Source organism: Semicossyphus pulcher, unplaced genomic scaffold, assembly GCF_022749685.1.
Source record: "Semicossyphus pulcher isolate SPU_LCO1_2020_fin unplaced genomic scaffold, fSemPul1.0.p SCAF_1, whole genome shotgun sequence".
Taxonomy (NCBI): domain Eukaryota; kingdom Metazoa; phylum Chordata; class Actinopteri; order Labriformes; family Labridae; genus Semicossyphus; species Semicossyphus pulcher.
Window position 1 is genome coordinate 33356893 of NW_027211603.1, and position 15599 is coordinate 33372491.

General features: G+C 39.4%; 1 protein-coding gene across 1 annotated transcript in view; it reads left to right on the top strand.

The window, feature by feature from the left end:
• Positions 1-15599, top strand: part of ano1a (anoctamin 1, calcium activated chloride channel a) — a 62577-nt gene that overhangs the window by 14130 nt on the left and 32848 nt on the right. Inside the window, exons 3-5 of the mRNA XM_069673816.1 lie at positions 4873-5220; positions 9955-10053; positions 10915-11066. Coding sequence (XP_069529917.1) covers positions 4873-5220; positions 9955-10053; positions 10915-11066 — 599 coding nt within the window. The remainder of the gene's footprint in view (positions 1-4872; positions 5221-9954; positions 10054-10914; positions 11067-15599) is intronic.

A 15599-nucleotide genomic window follows, 5' to 3' on the forward strand; every position in this document is an offset into this window, starting at 1 on the left:
CCATACAGTCTGCTCGGGTCTTAAGACTCTCACTGCATACAGTGGTCTCATCTCAGTGGTCACTGTATCAGGTACGTCTGTGTGACACTGAGGCAGATCAAAATCCATACATGTTATACACACAGGGGTCTTCGATTGACCAGGTCAGTGGATGACAGATAATCAAAGAAATAAAAAGTGTTCAAAAGGCCCCGATGAGATGATCTGCTACACTGTGAGAGCACACAACATTATTTGAGTTGATGACTGATAAATTGGAGAATTTAATGTCTAACAGAGCTCCGGTGGCAAATATCTTATTGTGGCTGCCATTGATTTTGCACGCTCTCTTGTGAAGCAAGTCTGTTGCCTCCAATAGATAATTATACTGTATGAAGGAGAAAGAAGAGTCTGAAAGGCTCAGAAGTTCAAACAAAGCGTGAGGCAGGTGTTCTTTGGGGAACACAGTAGTTTAAAAAAGGAAAGTAAAAAGCCTCAGTTGGTTATTTCATGCTGAAAATGTTAAAAGCATGGACAATACATGTTAACAAACAAGCTAAGTAACAACCCACATAGAGCAGCAAGAGCATCTTAAGGACAGAACTCTAATGCATCTTTCACTTTGATTTACTTTAAATATTAATCTTGTGTAATTTTGTATAGACAGAACATTTCTGTGGTAGACTATATATAGCACATATTTTCATTTTAGATGTGGGTTTATACAAGCCTAAAGTTGTTTGTGCTCTACTTTTATATTTATGTTTTTTCCCCCTGTTGTGCGACTTAAACATTATTTCCCCCAAGTGTCATAAATTTTATGTAATGTAATCAAAACAAAGAGTTATCAGTTAGAGTTCATTCAGTGTTATAAACAGCTAGCTGGGTCAACTGGCCGGGGGGCAGCGGGGGCAGGGGGGGCAGCGGAGGCAGCGGAGGTCCTGTGTGTGCCTGCCCACTGTGTGCCCCATGGTTTGTTCAGATGGCCAGCAGAAGTGTGTTACTAGAACCTCAGCCAGCACAGACAGACACAAACACACGCAAACACAGAATTGGGGTTAGCAGGCCTGTAAATATGGCCGCACACCACGCTCAGCTGTAATCAGATGAATAAGAACTGAAAAGGTCAGACAAGGTTTCTTTTTCAGAAAATACATCTGGAAAATTAATTTCCATTCTTTTCTTGTGTGTTTCAAGTGCTGTAACAGAAGTGAGAATAATAAATGTAATCAAATTTCCATGTTTCAGGGTTTTTAAAAAAATTTTTTTATACAAAGCAATGTTTTATTGGGCTCTAGTTCAGTCTTAATTAAATTATGTTAATTATGTAGCTGAATGTGGTACAACTTTAGCCTGTTCTTTACATAACACCTCATACACTGCATTCAGTAAACCAGAGACATAAGCAGAATTGGTGCTGACGCATGAAAATAATGAACGAGGGCCAGAAATGTCACTTCATGTGTCTGAAGCCAAACAAGTGCCAGTTCCTCACTGTTTCACAAGAGTCTTCTTCTTCCTCAAAGAGTTTTAATGAGCTGAGCCCACATTCACTGATAACACTTCTTTGTATCGTCATTAACGTCTTGAGTTTGGGAAGCCCAAAGCACAGACGAGCCGTGTGATGACCCTTTTATCTCTGGACACTAATGTCCTGTTCCAATTGTGTAGTGTTACTGTGGTTCATAGGTTTTAAGCGTGTCGATCCATGTCAGTGTGACACAGTAAATTATTTTATTCAAACCAATGCTTACAAATAGATTCTTCAACTATGGCTGTATCTAACAGAGTCAGATTAAGAAAGGGCCTTATATTAGCTACATGGCGGCACAAAGCTGTCTAGTTCTGGACTTTCTTAAAACTGCCATGTTTGACTTTTTTAGCAACTTTAAATTGTTATTAAAACATTCTCGTGATTCCAAATAATGTAGCACTGAGCCTCAAGTCTGCTGGTTTAGACTGCAGATGTACCTTTTTAAATCAGCTGAAACATATATAAAAGGGGGGAGGGGGTGTTATTTACCATAAATAGCGAGAGAAGGCACAGCAAATGGGATCATGAATTAAAGAGTGGGGGTCAATGAAGTCTTTTAGACAGTGGAGGAGGAACATCTCTCTGACCAGAATCATGATGTAACACCAAAGAAATAAAGTTACATTCATGCATCTTAAAGATATCAGAACTTAAATGATGACAATATAAAGTTAAAGGTACAGATGAGTTTTTAACTGGTTATGAAACAGACTGAAATAAACACCGATGCTTCGATATGAGCTACGAATCAAAGTGGATTATCAGGAAGAAATTTGACTAGTTACATATAATTATTTTGAATGTCTGTCCCTGCTGCCAACTGGGTTGGATTTGCCAAAGGGACAGTTTGGCACAGTTTGTAGTACATTAGCCGGTTAAGAGGAAGCCTGTGGACATTTTTCATTGAAGAATATTACACAAGCAAGAAAAGCACATGTTGAGTACAGATAAGGTGTTCCACTTTAGGGGTTTCCTTAGGGGTCACCAAAATCAACACCAAATGAAAGTTTCTCACAGTAGCTTTAACTAAACCTGAATGCAAAATAAAACTGTGTTGCTACTTTAATTTATTGAGATAAACTTTAATGTATTTCTTCATGGTAATGAAGGAGCATGTAATTGCAGTTTCTAAAGTCAATGGAACTGATGAATACATAAAGCCACACTAGGCTTTTAATAAAAGTGAAAAGGTTTGCAATTGTTTTGAAAACAAAAAGAGGAATAAGAAAAATACAGAATAACATCAGCTTCTTCCTTCTAACTGGCGTGGGGAAGGTCAACGGGTAAAGCATGCTGATGTGCTACTAAATTACATTTTCAACTACTTGGCTTATGGCTTCTTCAGCTGTTGCAACATGACGGATAATCCCATTTGAGGTGACATTTGTGCAGAGACACTGCCTGCTGCATCAGTATACTGCAGACCTTTACATCCATATTGGTATGGGGACATCATGGCTGTTCATGTAATGCAGTTGGGAATTGGGTTTGGGAATTGTAAAACATAAATAGACAGTGTAGTATGCATATCACCCTGGAGACACTACTTGCTATGTGAATTAAATATTTCATGACATTGCCTACGACATGGTTCAGCTGAAGGAGCACATGTTTGTTGCATGTTGCTCCCTGTTATGTTCACATGTTGTGTACAAAGGACGGTATGTTTTCTCTGCTGGCTTTCAAACAACGTCTCTGTGGACCATAAATGTTGTTACATTGTGAGTGTGAAAGTGCATGGTGCCCAGGAGTGCATTAGTCAACTGAACCGTCAGGTAAATGTATTGTACAGCAGAGAATGAATAGCAAGAACCACCAACTATGTTATCTACTTTCCTACGCAGTGCTCTCACTCTGACTGTCAGTCTCCATCTAGAGGAAGTATGTTATTCCCTCTCTATGATGGCCAGCTTCTTTTTTAGATAGACTGAGATTCTTTCAGACTACATATTGTTGGTTCAACCTGCAAGCACACCCTAACTCATGGGGGTTTACATTAGGCACATAGTGTGCTTCCAAACTGCAGGGCTGACAGTAAAGCGCCTGTCCTGTATCCCACCTGTGCTTCAGTTAAAGTCAAAGCAATTTTAAATTAGAGATTGTTACATCTCTGTTTTCCCTGTGGGTTTGTTCTCGTTGGTGAGAAGTGGGTGAGACTCAGTTGAAAAAGTATGATGAAATGTAACTCTGTGCATCAGTCAGGATTTGACAACATTTGAGTCAGAATCTGGGCACAGTTGGGGGGTGTTTTAACTTGTTTGTTGCCTATTTACTCTTTAATATTTATTATCATAATAGTGAAAATCTGAGGCTCAGTTTTTTCGTTAGTGACAGGTTAAAGTAAAAGTAAAGTAATCGTCTTCTGACTTTCCATAGCCTTGACCAAGCGCTCTGATAAGCATAAGCATACAAGTTGCTCTTTGGAGATATTGTATTGAAAAAAAAAATCATGTTTTGCAGAAAGATTTAGCATTTTTAAAGATAATTTGCTGCTATGTTAATAAAAATAGTTCTTTATTATGTGGATAGGGAAACGGGCAGCATTAAGTGTCTAGTAACTTGTATAGCAGGTTTGGATACAGGCTTAGGACATGAATATCTGTGACCAATTGCCATGTATTGTATTTGTATATTTTTGTGATGAATATATAGAGGCCGTAAAAACAAATCTCCCTCTGAGACATTAAAGACTTTCAAAGCATATTTGCTCCTCCAATTGGTGATACTGAAGCAATATAAACAATTATATTAGGCCGGGATGTGATCTTGATAGAATACTGTTTTGGCAGTAATTACATGGAAATTTAAGATAATATTATGAAAAAAAGAGTGTAAGGTTCAGTTAATTAAAGCAGAGGTTACGTCAGTACATGATACTGGTCCAATCCAATGCTTCCTGCAGTATATGAACTGTTTAATGCATCTGTTTTAGTCTGTGTGTGTCATGAAACAGAGACATTTTCAAGATCTGGACAAAACACATGTTCAGATATGTGTGTTTTGGGGCTTTCACAGTAGTAATGAATAGTCTGCCATGATTGTTATGTATTTGAGGGCAGCAGGTCACCAGCAGTTTTCCAGACAATGTTATTCCCAAAATATGTACTGAAAAAATTGCCACCCACAACTGCCAAATTTAAAACTGCTTGTGTAATTTAGGAAAATATGTTGAATAACAGCAGAGCAGCATTGTAGAGGGAATAGTGTTTCCTGCTTCACATTGTGTCTGACTTCAAGGAAGTCACAAGCAGAACTGCTTTCAGATTACATTTTTTTAAAGTAACTGTCAAAAATGATGCATGTTACAAAAAAGTAAAGGTCTGAATAAATCTTCTATACTTTGTCTGTCTTGCTTCTAGCCACTGAAAAATCTATATGCAGATGACGGCTCACCCCTGCATCCACGGCTTGGCCCATACTTCTCTGATGGCCGGCGGCGGGTTGATTATGTGCTTGCGTACCAAATCCAGAAGCCGGGCAGCATCCGGCGGCAGTCGTCCAGGTTTGGAGAGAACAACTTTGTCAGACGGCTTCGGCGCAGCCTGAGCATGAGAAGTAGCCGAGCACCGCTACAGCCAAAGGAAGACCCCGAGATTGCTGCCCAAGAGCAACGGACTGATTTTCATGAGGATGACAAGCGCTTCAGGAGGGAGGAGTTTGAGGAAAACCTTCTGGAGACGGGGCTGGAGCTGGAAAAGGATGAAGGGGTAAGAAGGGGGGAAGGGGTTCACTGTCTGAAAACTGTAGAGCTGAATGTGATGCAGTATTTCGACAACTGCAGTATGTTTTAACTATTTCTATGGCTGTCAATCTTTCCATTCTAGCACTGCATCTCATATTGATAACAACAACAAAAAGCAGTATTGTTTTTTTACTGCAGTATAGAGCAGATGTTCCTGGTGTTATCATAATCAGAGATAATTTCTTTCTAGAGTAACCCTGTCTGAGTGTGCATACTTTATTTTGACAGAGAGTTTAAGGTTTAAAATCCATCAACTATCTATACTGCTTATCCTGTTCAGGGTCGCAGGGGCTGTAGCCTATCCCAGTTGTCATTGGGCGAGAGGCGGGGTACACCCTGGACTGAACGCCAGTCAATCACAGGGGTGACACACAGACACACAGACAACAGTTCACGCTCATATTTACACTTATGGGCAATTTAGAGTCACCAATGAACCTAACAAGCATGTTTTGGACTGTGGGAGGAAGCTGGAGTACCCAGAGAGAACCCTCACATGCACAGGGAAAACATGCAAACTCCACACAGAACCAGCAACCCTCCTAACTCTTTAAAAGCCATGTGTCACTCTAATCACAGACATATGCGCAACACTTCGGGATGTTGAGAAGCCCAAAGCTTGACTCCTGTGCCAAGTTACGGTGGCACAACAAACTCCATTTTTGAGCATTGGGTGGTTCATTCCTAATTCTTGGACGACTTTGTGTTCATTCAACTCTAAACCAACCCAACATGTTCTCAGAGTCAGAGGCAGAGTTTAAACCTCAGACGAAGCCTCATCCACAGTCAGAGGTCTCTGAGGTAGCTAACAAGCTCCAGGGTATCACACTGCTCCAGCTCCAGACTGTATAACCTTGGATCCAGGAGTAGCAAAGCAGTTTGGTTCTGGTTGTTGAACGATTTTCTAGCTTAGGGGCGGCTGTGGCTCAGTGGTAGAGTTGGTCGGCTTTCAATCGGAAGGTCGGAGGTTTTATCCCAGCTCCCTCAGGCTACATGTCCTTGGGCAAGACACTGAACCCCAAATTGTTCTCGGTGGCATAGCCAATGAATGTGATAACTGATTGACAGTTTGGCTTTACGTAGCAGCCTCTGCCATCAGTGTATGAATGTGTGCGTGAATGTGACATGTAGTGTAAAGGCAGCTTTGAGTGGTCGCAAAGACTAGAAAAGTGCTATATAAGTACATTCAATTTACCATTACCATTTACTCTTTGCTCTTGCAGGTTGACCGTGTCCCCCAGAGAGTACTTTGGGAGGGACAGTGGAAGTAAGGGCCATCCGGGCCTTTGCCATGATCCATTCAGTTTTCACATAACTGGTGTGGGAGATATGTTTGTATTCTCGGCACAAAGTGCGTTTTTAGTGATGTTAGGGCCCAGACAGAGTGATCTCTTGTTTCTAATATTTCTCTTGATATTAACGGAGAGGATCTAAAGGTGCAGCTGGGAGGAGGAGTGTGTCCAGAATGGGGACCTCAGAACTGCTTGAATGCTCTTTGCAGATGATGTGGTTCTGTTGGCCTCATCAGAGTGTAACCTCCAGCAAGCTTTGGGGCAGTGTGCGGCACAGTGTGAAGTGGCTGAAATGACAGCCTAAGACCACTGTTCTGTCCTGGAAAAGAGTGTGCTTGCCGCCCCGGGTTTGCAGATATGAATCTTGAGGAGCTTCACCAGACACGTCAAACTGTTGTGTATGTATGGTGTGTAAATGATAAGCGAACAGTCAGTTATTCGTTTCACAGCATTTTCCTTATTGTTGATACAGTAAAGGGGAAGAATAGGCAAAAGAAAGCAATATTTTAGATGCAGCAGGTCACGGGGTAGATTCAGGTCACGTTACTGAAACAATTGTGGAAAGTGACAGGACCGGATCTCTTGTCAATTTGAAAGCGTGAGAGATAGATGTGGATTCCATTTCCATTTCTGCTTCTTCTATGCTGACAATCCTCTGGGTTAAACTCCATTACCTTTTCAATTCAACTGCTGAACAGATCAATATATCAACCCTGCTATTGTCTCTGCAATGAGTTAACTGATTATCTTCACTTGTCTTTTCTTCTCTAGTGAGGCTTCTGTGTTCTGAATCAGTATCTTTGTCCACTTGGCTTAATAACTAGGGGTTAAACTGTAGAAAGGACGTTCGGGTAGCATGAATGTTTAATATGAGTCTACATCTATGCTAGCAGCTTTGCAGAGCTGATCTACAGCATACTCTACCTTAATGTATGCAAACATGCAAACATTTCTCTATTAGGAGTACACACTAAAATACAGGTGAGGTTGATTTAAATATTGTTAGTTTTGCAAGCATTTTGGACATAAACCAAAGTGTAGGACATTAATGTAATTGCTATTCATCCATTTGGAACCATGAATGTGTGAACCAAATTTTCCGGCAATAAATTTGAGAGTTGTTCAGATATTTCATGAAATGACTACAATAATTAATCTTGCAGTTGCACTAGAGGCAAATTCAAATATTCACCCAAGTTGGAAGCCACATCTTCTGGGCATCATGAATGTTTGTACCAAACTCTGTGCCAGATAATCTCTCAGGAGTTCCTTTCACTCATACTCGACATTTGAAAGAAAGAAAGATAAGAATCAATTTTTCATTTTATGTTCATCGAACGTGTCTTTAGAGCCTCAGAAACACAAAAGAATCATGCGTTTAAGTTCATCTGTGTAATAACCTCCTCAGAGGGTGTTTAGATTTCAATAATATGATAAAAGAATCGGTCATGTGTTTGGATTTTATTGAAAAAAGAACCAAAGTTGGTTATGTGTTGACAGTCAGCTAATTGTTTTTCCAGTTTATCTTCATCTTTGAACTGATTCCAGAGAATCTCATACTTTGATCAGTTTTGTTTATTTGTCTTATCTCATGTCATCTAAACATGGATGTTTGCTGGACTATATTCCTGGAAGTTCTTGTGTCACTGCTGTGTACTTTCAGTTAATCCATGAAGAACATTTGTTTTCATTAAAGTAGAACAAGAGCTTCTTGTTATTTCTTAGTCACTGATCTTTAGAAATGGCAAATGGAGATCTGGTCTCTTCAACCAGTGAATAATCCATTACAAATTGCATGGAGAAAATCTTTGACATAACACAGCTGGATTCTTAATATGTGCTCACAAAGGCTTTTAGCAAATCACTGTTTAATACCTGATACTCGACATGTCATTAGATGTCACTCTTAATGACTTGAAATATGTGGGCAACTTTCCTTACACACTGATCTACAGTATGTCGGGTCTACTAAGTGTGCCATTATGAAACTTTCATTCCACAGTATTCTAGAGAGGTTTTTAAGGAGACTTAAGTGTGCCTGTATCATAATTAAAGTTGTTGTATGTTCTCGGTGGGTAATTCTGCATGGGGGGAAACATGTTGTTCCTTCCTAAAATGTGGAATAATGGGATGTTTCCTTCGCAATGGCCATTATTTTCCTTGTATCAGGACAGCATGGCATGTTTTTATCACAAACACCATGACCACCAGCCAAAGGAAACAGAAAGCAGGAAGCTGTGTTTACATTTACACTTTAGCTAAGAACTCTACAGTAATTATCAACTGTAAATGAGTTACTGTAATTGTAACAAGTTGCTTGTATTAGTTTTGCTCATGTACTTACCTACCTACCAACATCCGAAAGGCACTAGGGTAGCTCTTCCTTGCACATAGAATAATTATCAAGATATGATAATATCATCTCAAACTGACTAATGAGGAGAAAGTAATCCCTTCTGTTGCTGACGTGATTAACTAACAGATATGATATACGAAGTAAGACATGGGTGTAAAGTTAATTTAGTTTTTTTTCATTTTAAATCACAATAATGAACTCAAACACATTCAAAGTCCCATAAAAACTGTTCCCTAAATATAAACTGAAAGCAGAAACAGAACAGATCAGTAACATGAGTTCTTACTAGCCACCAAAAATATCTTTGAAATCAATTAAATTAATCATAAATGTATTTACCATTTAAATCCTAACCCTTGCTGAAAATTAGTAATACAGTTAAACAAATAAGGTCAGTTTCTAATTTATCATACATCCTATTAGAATTACCCTATGAAAATCCTTAAATCACTGCACACTCAAGGCATGTGTCTTCTCCTATAATCAAAGGCCTACATAATCTACCTTTTTGCCTTTTTGGCCTTTATATAAATCCAATCTGACATATTACTTTTACCATGATTTATCCTGGTTCTGTTTTTGTATTTACATTCTCTCAGCTGCAGAATTATGATAAAAAGACGGAACAGGCCATCAGAACATTTTTTGTTGTTTGATTTATACAGTAAGTCAGCTTGTTTGAGTTGGTTGTTATGTATTTTTGTATCCAGACGGGTCAGTGTGATGAGCTGAGGGGTGTGAAGTGAGTCTGGCAGTGTATGAGGGGTTTACATAACAGTGAGGCTGCAGAGACAATCTAATGCAGCAATAAAGACATGAGTTTGTGTTGAAGTGGATGCAGAGGATTTTCCTGCGACTTGACTCGACAGTGGAGCTTTAAATCTAGCGTTAAACCAACATGCAGCTCTGAGTGCCAGCTGAAATACTTGTTACCATCTATCTATTGCATTTGTTCATACAATTTTGAAAGTCATGAACTGTCCCATGTTTCTGCAGACGGTTCATAGAGAATACTATTTTACAAAATGTCTTAACTTTGGTTGTGTTTCAGTGTAAAATCCCTGGAATCGGTTTCTTGAAGATCCACGCTCCTTGGAATGTTCTGTGTCGAGAGGCTGAGTTCATGAAGCTCAAGATGCCAACAAAGAAGGTATTTCATCCATTAGTAAACTGTCATTTTGTTAAATGCATATTACAGTATCTGTCACTTTTTCTTGCCCAGAGGTGGACTGAACTGGCCCCAAGACCTGAAGTGCTGTGAAAGTTGTGAAAAATGTGAAGATAAACATTTTCATTTCCTCTATTCTTTACATTCATGACACCCAATGCGGCCATTCTCTTGTGACAGCTCCTACTATCACTGGAGGGAGATTTGATAGAAATCCAATAGGACTGCAAAATGCATGAATAACCATTTAACATTTGTCAAGGACCATAATACACAATTTACTCTGCTACTAAAATCCACTTCATACTTGACCCTTGCCTACAGTCTCTACGGAAATCCTGTCTGTGTATGTCTCCTGAGGCAAATACATTGTTAAAACCTCAGCAGTTTGGATTTAGACCATGTCATGGCACAGCACAGTCATTTTAAGGGCTACATTAACAATACTTTTGTGTATATTGTAAGCAGTTTTAGTGGTTTCAAGTCAAATGCTTAAACATTAGTGAAGGTGTCCCACAGGGGTCTAGACTTGGTCCTCTTTCATTCACTTAATCGACACGATCTCTTTTTTAACCTGGCCATTACAAACCTACAGTTTGTCACCTTCATTTTATACATTTTAAATCTCTTGTATCAAACAAAAGTTAATTTTAATGACTGTATGTTGTTTTTCAAGAATACAGTAGACAATCTTGCATACTGCCAATATCCAGCCCTTCAGCACTTGAAGCTTTTTGTCATTTATTAGTTACTGTTCTTGAGACTTAGAGAAATAAGTTCTAACTGTACTGCTTGAAAAAACAATGATGATTACAATGTGACCATCTGTTTTAATCCTTGCAGGTTTATGAAGTGAAACAAGGCAGTAATGTGGTGGAGAAGATCCGACTGTTTATTCACAAAGTCACAGCTCCTCTACACCCTAAAGTAGACGCCAACAGGCCTCAAAGTGTCAAATCTCTCTCTCATCCTTTCTCCAGAGAGAAGCAGCATCTGTGAGTAAAATCTCTGCTGACTTTTGGTTGTAAAGATGGACTGTTCACCATTTGAAATCTGCAGACAGAATGTTTACATGTGGATTGATAATCTAATTTAGCCTAGTCCCGCTAAGTTAGCCTAAAGCCAATAGGGCAAACAGGAATATAGTCAAATAATGCTGTTTGTGTCCCATGTGAAACCAAATGTTATTTTTGACTTATTTTAAGACTAACCATGATCTTTTCCTACGCCCCAAGTACTTTTGGTGCCTAAACCTAACCAAGTGGTCCTTAAATGTTACTAATTGTGTTGTTAACACAGTTGGGCTGTATTAGGCAGAAGTCTACTGGGGTGGGGTGTGGGGGTGTGTGTGTGTGGGGGGGGGGGGGGGGTGCAGGATCAGTTTCCCTTGAGGTCTTGAGTAATTATGGTGCCCAGAAAATAAGCAAACAAAGCAATCCAATCCAATCCAATCCACTTTACTTATATAGCACATTTTAAAAACAACAAGGTTACCAAAGGGCTGCACAACAGATAAAAACAGTAAATAAGTCAAATTCAAATGTTAAAATAAATATATAAAAAGTAAAAGATTAAAAAAACAGTAAAATAAAAGCATATAAAAACACTAAAATATACATAAAACACAAAACAACAACCAATGATTTAGAAACAATACAAGACAAACAGAGACCACACAACTCTCGTGCTGGATTAAAAGCCAAGGAATAAAAATGCGTTTTAAGACGAGATTTAAAAGTATCTAGAGTGGGGGCCATTTTGATGTGGGTGGGTAGCTCATTCCACAATTTAGGAGCTACCACTGAAAAAGCACGGTCACCCCTGGTCTTATGTCTGCTTTTTGGGATGACAAGACGCAGATGATCAGTGGACCTCAATGCTCTTGAGGGGGTGTAGGTGTGTATGAGGTCTGTGATGTACTGAGGCATGGAGAGCATGAAGCATGGAGACCCACAGGATGATGCAAGCGAGAGGGGCTGGGTCTCTCTGTAATCCACAGCCATCTCCAAGGTCTTTGGACAGCTGAGTTACAAGTTATTCTTACTGCATCGATACACCAGATCAATCTCAGACCTGTAGGCTTGGCCAGAGTTTAGCTCAATGAGGGTAGTGTGACCTATGAGAGCTTGTCCTGATGCAGAGATGGGATTATGGTGGTAAAGGCAGAGCTGATGTCCACACACTGGATCCTGGCACAGGTTCTTGATGAGTCCATGTGCAGAAGAATTAAGTGGAGGACCATGTTTAGTGCATCATTTAAAGATGGTTGGCTCCGTTGGTAAGCTGAGAAGGGTCCAAGTATGGGTCTGATGGCTTTGAGCTTGACCATTGAAGTAGACATAACATGCTGCAGCTTATGTTGCTAAATTCTTCCCCTGCATTGACTTACATTAATCATACACAGGGTCGACACAATCACACCCTGCAATCAACATATTGATCAAGGCACAGCGCTTTTTCTCTTCTTTACTCTTTTAAGCTGGACTAATCAGTATTCTGATGTTAACAATGGATCAAATGACAGTGAGTAATGTGAAAGGCATTTCTCGTAGTGATCAACCCACAAACAATTATCAACCAACCTTGCAGCACCCTTTTTGCTCCATGCAACCTCGTTTGGCACACACTCACACAGCTGACTGCATAAAAGCTATGATAAACTCATTTTACACTATCTTCTCAGTAATCTACATAAACAGTTGTGCATTTTAATGCAGCATCTGTAGACAAAGGACAAGGTTTCCAACAGGACTTGTTCTGGCTTCTGTTTGTATTGTTTTTGCAGTTTGAGTAGTATTGGTCAATCATGTTTAAGGGGGCTTCGTTGTGTGCAGGAAGCCCGTCCATGTGTAGAGCAAAAGAGTTGGAAAACATTTCCTGCTATTAGCCGACCACAGTTTAGCATTTTATTAATCCCTACTAACATGTACGAGAATATGCATGCAGATTACAATATGGTCATAGATCTTATTCTCGAGTCTGAAGTTGCAAGTCTGACTCTTAACAATAACGCACAGAAGAGTCATGACCAAATATCTGTTATCAATTATCCTTATATCAGCTGGGTACAACACTAAACACAGACAGACTAAATGGTCATTAGATGATAGTCGATGGGCTCAGACAGCTGCAAAAACAGACAGAGTCAGTTAGAGAATAGATGGTGAACATATTTCCCTCAGGAGTTTGTGGAGAGCAAAAATGAGCTAAAAGCAGATTGAAAACTGGACCTTCCTCAAGTGGACTAAAACGGCACTCTAAAATGAACCATATTGTTGCTGTGTGTCATTTAGAAGGTTGGTGGTTCGATCCCCAGCTCCTCCATTTCACGTCGGAGTATCTTTGGTCAAGATACTGTCCCCTAATTGTTCCGAGGGCATAGCCTACATGATTAGTGGCCTTGCATGGCAGTGGATGTGTTTGTGTGTGTGTATGAATGTGTGTGTGTGTGTGTGTGTGTGTGTGAATTAGGGTGAAAGTGAGAAATGAAAGTGTACAGTGTACAATAAGTACAGTCCATTTACCATTTGCATCATCCTTATATCATGTTGTTTCACCTCTGAAAATTGGAATAGGCAGCTTTATCCACACAGAGACTTTGATAATTGAGACAGCATGAAGAAGTAACAACCACAGAGGTGTAAATTGGAATAAAAATCACCCAAGAGACATGGCAGGAAAGCTGAAGCGTGACGCTCTTCTGCAGCAAGCAGCCAAGCCTCCATCCATCAGCTTTTTCTCCCAGGAGGAAACAAACACAGCTAGCCTGAATCACAAAAATAATTTACATTTTCTCAACACTGTGTTGGAGGGTTTTGAAGCCAAATAAAGCATTTAGACTGATTAACTACAGACAGAAGTCATGACTTCCCTGCTTCCTGCTGAAATAAAACCACTTTCAAAGGCAGAGAAGAAGAAAGTCTCAGCGAAACGTCAGCCTGCCGGGATGTATGGAGGAGAGAGTGGGCAGTGGGCAGCTATATTTACAGCTCTGACTAACAGCTAGCTGGAGATCTCCCTCCACATCTTCTTCATCACTTAATCTTTATCAATTTTGAAAAAATGCAGTTCTATAACATTAAGAAAGGTACAGATTACAGTTTAACAACATTAACTCAATGTGACCTCAGACATTGTGTTTTATTGTTCTACATTTAGGCTGGTCTTTTATTAAATCAAGTAATCAAGTCCCTCCAGATCTAAATAAATGATTAGATTAAACCCTCAATGCTGCAGGTTTAACTACAGATTCATTATGTCTGTCAGTAGGGACACAGGGACTATTCGGACTGTTTCAGTAAAGATCAACAGGAATGACCAGCAGCACAAGTACTTACTGACTGATCACTCAGCTGCCCACTCAGTCACTCTGATGAAAGGCTTTCAGCGCACACACTTCCAAGCGCTTTTCTGTAAGAATTAAGTTCATTATAGAGAGTCTAAGTGGTCCTGCACATAATAAGTAACTTTTGCCTTGAAATTTATTATTACTCTGTTCTTCTTTTGTACTCTCTCTTTTCCGTATGACTCCGGGAAATATAAAGCCACTTTTACATAAACTTAAGGCAATATATTCACACTGAATATTTCATAAATGTACAAGTTACATGTTTGCTCCTGCAATATCTGCACATGACAACTACTTTAATGAATACAGCACAAATCACAAATTAGCCTTTCAAAGACTACAATCTATTTCACTGCGTACTTTCTTACTTGTTGATCTCTTGAATTATTGCATTGCCTTACCCTGTCAGTTGTACATACAACTCCTTGTAATCTCTGATTTTAATCGGTGTTATAGAGATAAACTTTTTTTATTATGATTATATTCTAACAGCTTCTATCCTTACACTGTCTGCAGTGCTGGTAACATCTACTATTCAGTAGGAGAGAGAAGCTTTTGCAAACACATCTCTGTAGAAGAAGCAGCACATTGCAATCCTTTGTATTATATCAGGAGACGCTACAGTATTTTAACTGCATATGACTTAAAATGTAGCTAGTAAGCTAAGCTAGGCCAGAAGCTAAACTAAGATCAAATAAAAACAAGGCAACAATAACAGGTTTCCCCCTGATCAATATTGTTTTAATAAATGTAAATATTGATTAGAGAGTCATAATTGTGAGAGTGTCGACAGAAGTTAGCAAACTCACACAAGTTAGGATATGTGTCACAGTTTCACAATAAGGGTCATTGATGATGATTTATGGGGCCTCCTCCTCTCATTATCACGTTGTTTTGGAATTGCAGCCTGCACCCACTGTACTGTATTGTAATTACACTGCCTGTTCGTAAACACACATCATGTGACTTCTTTGTTACTGTACTTTTGGTGCTGTTCGTGGGGGACATGAAATGTTCAGACTGTTATCTGCTCCAAAAATCTGAGTTTTGCTTTAACACAGTGTCAAAAGGATTTCTGATAAGTGTGTTTTTACATGAAATATTCTTGTGCGGCTTTAATCTCAGCACACTGTGTGCAAGGTGGACTGTAAAGCTAAGTGATGCACCATAGAACTTAATT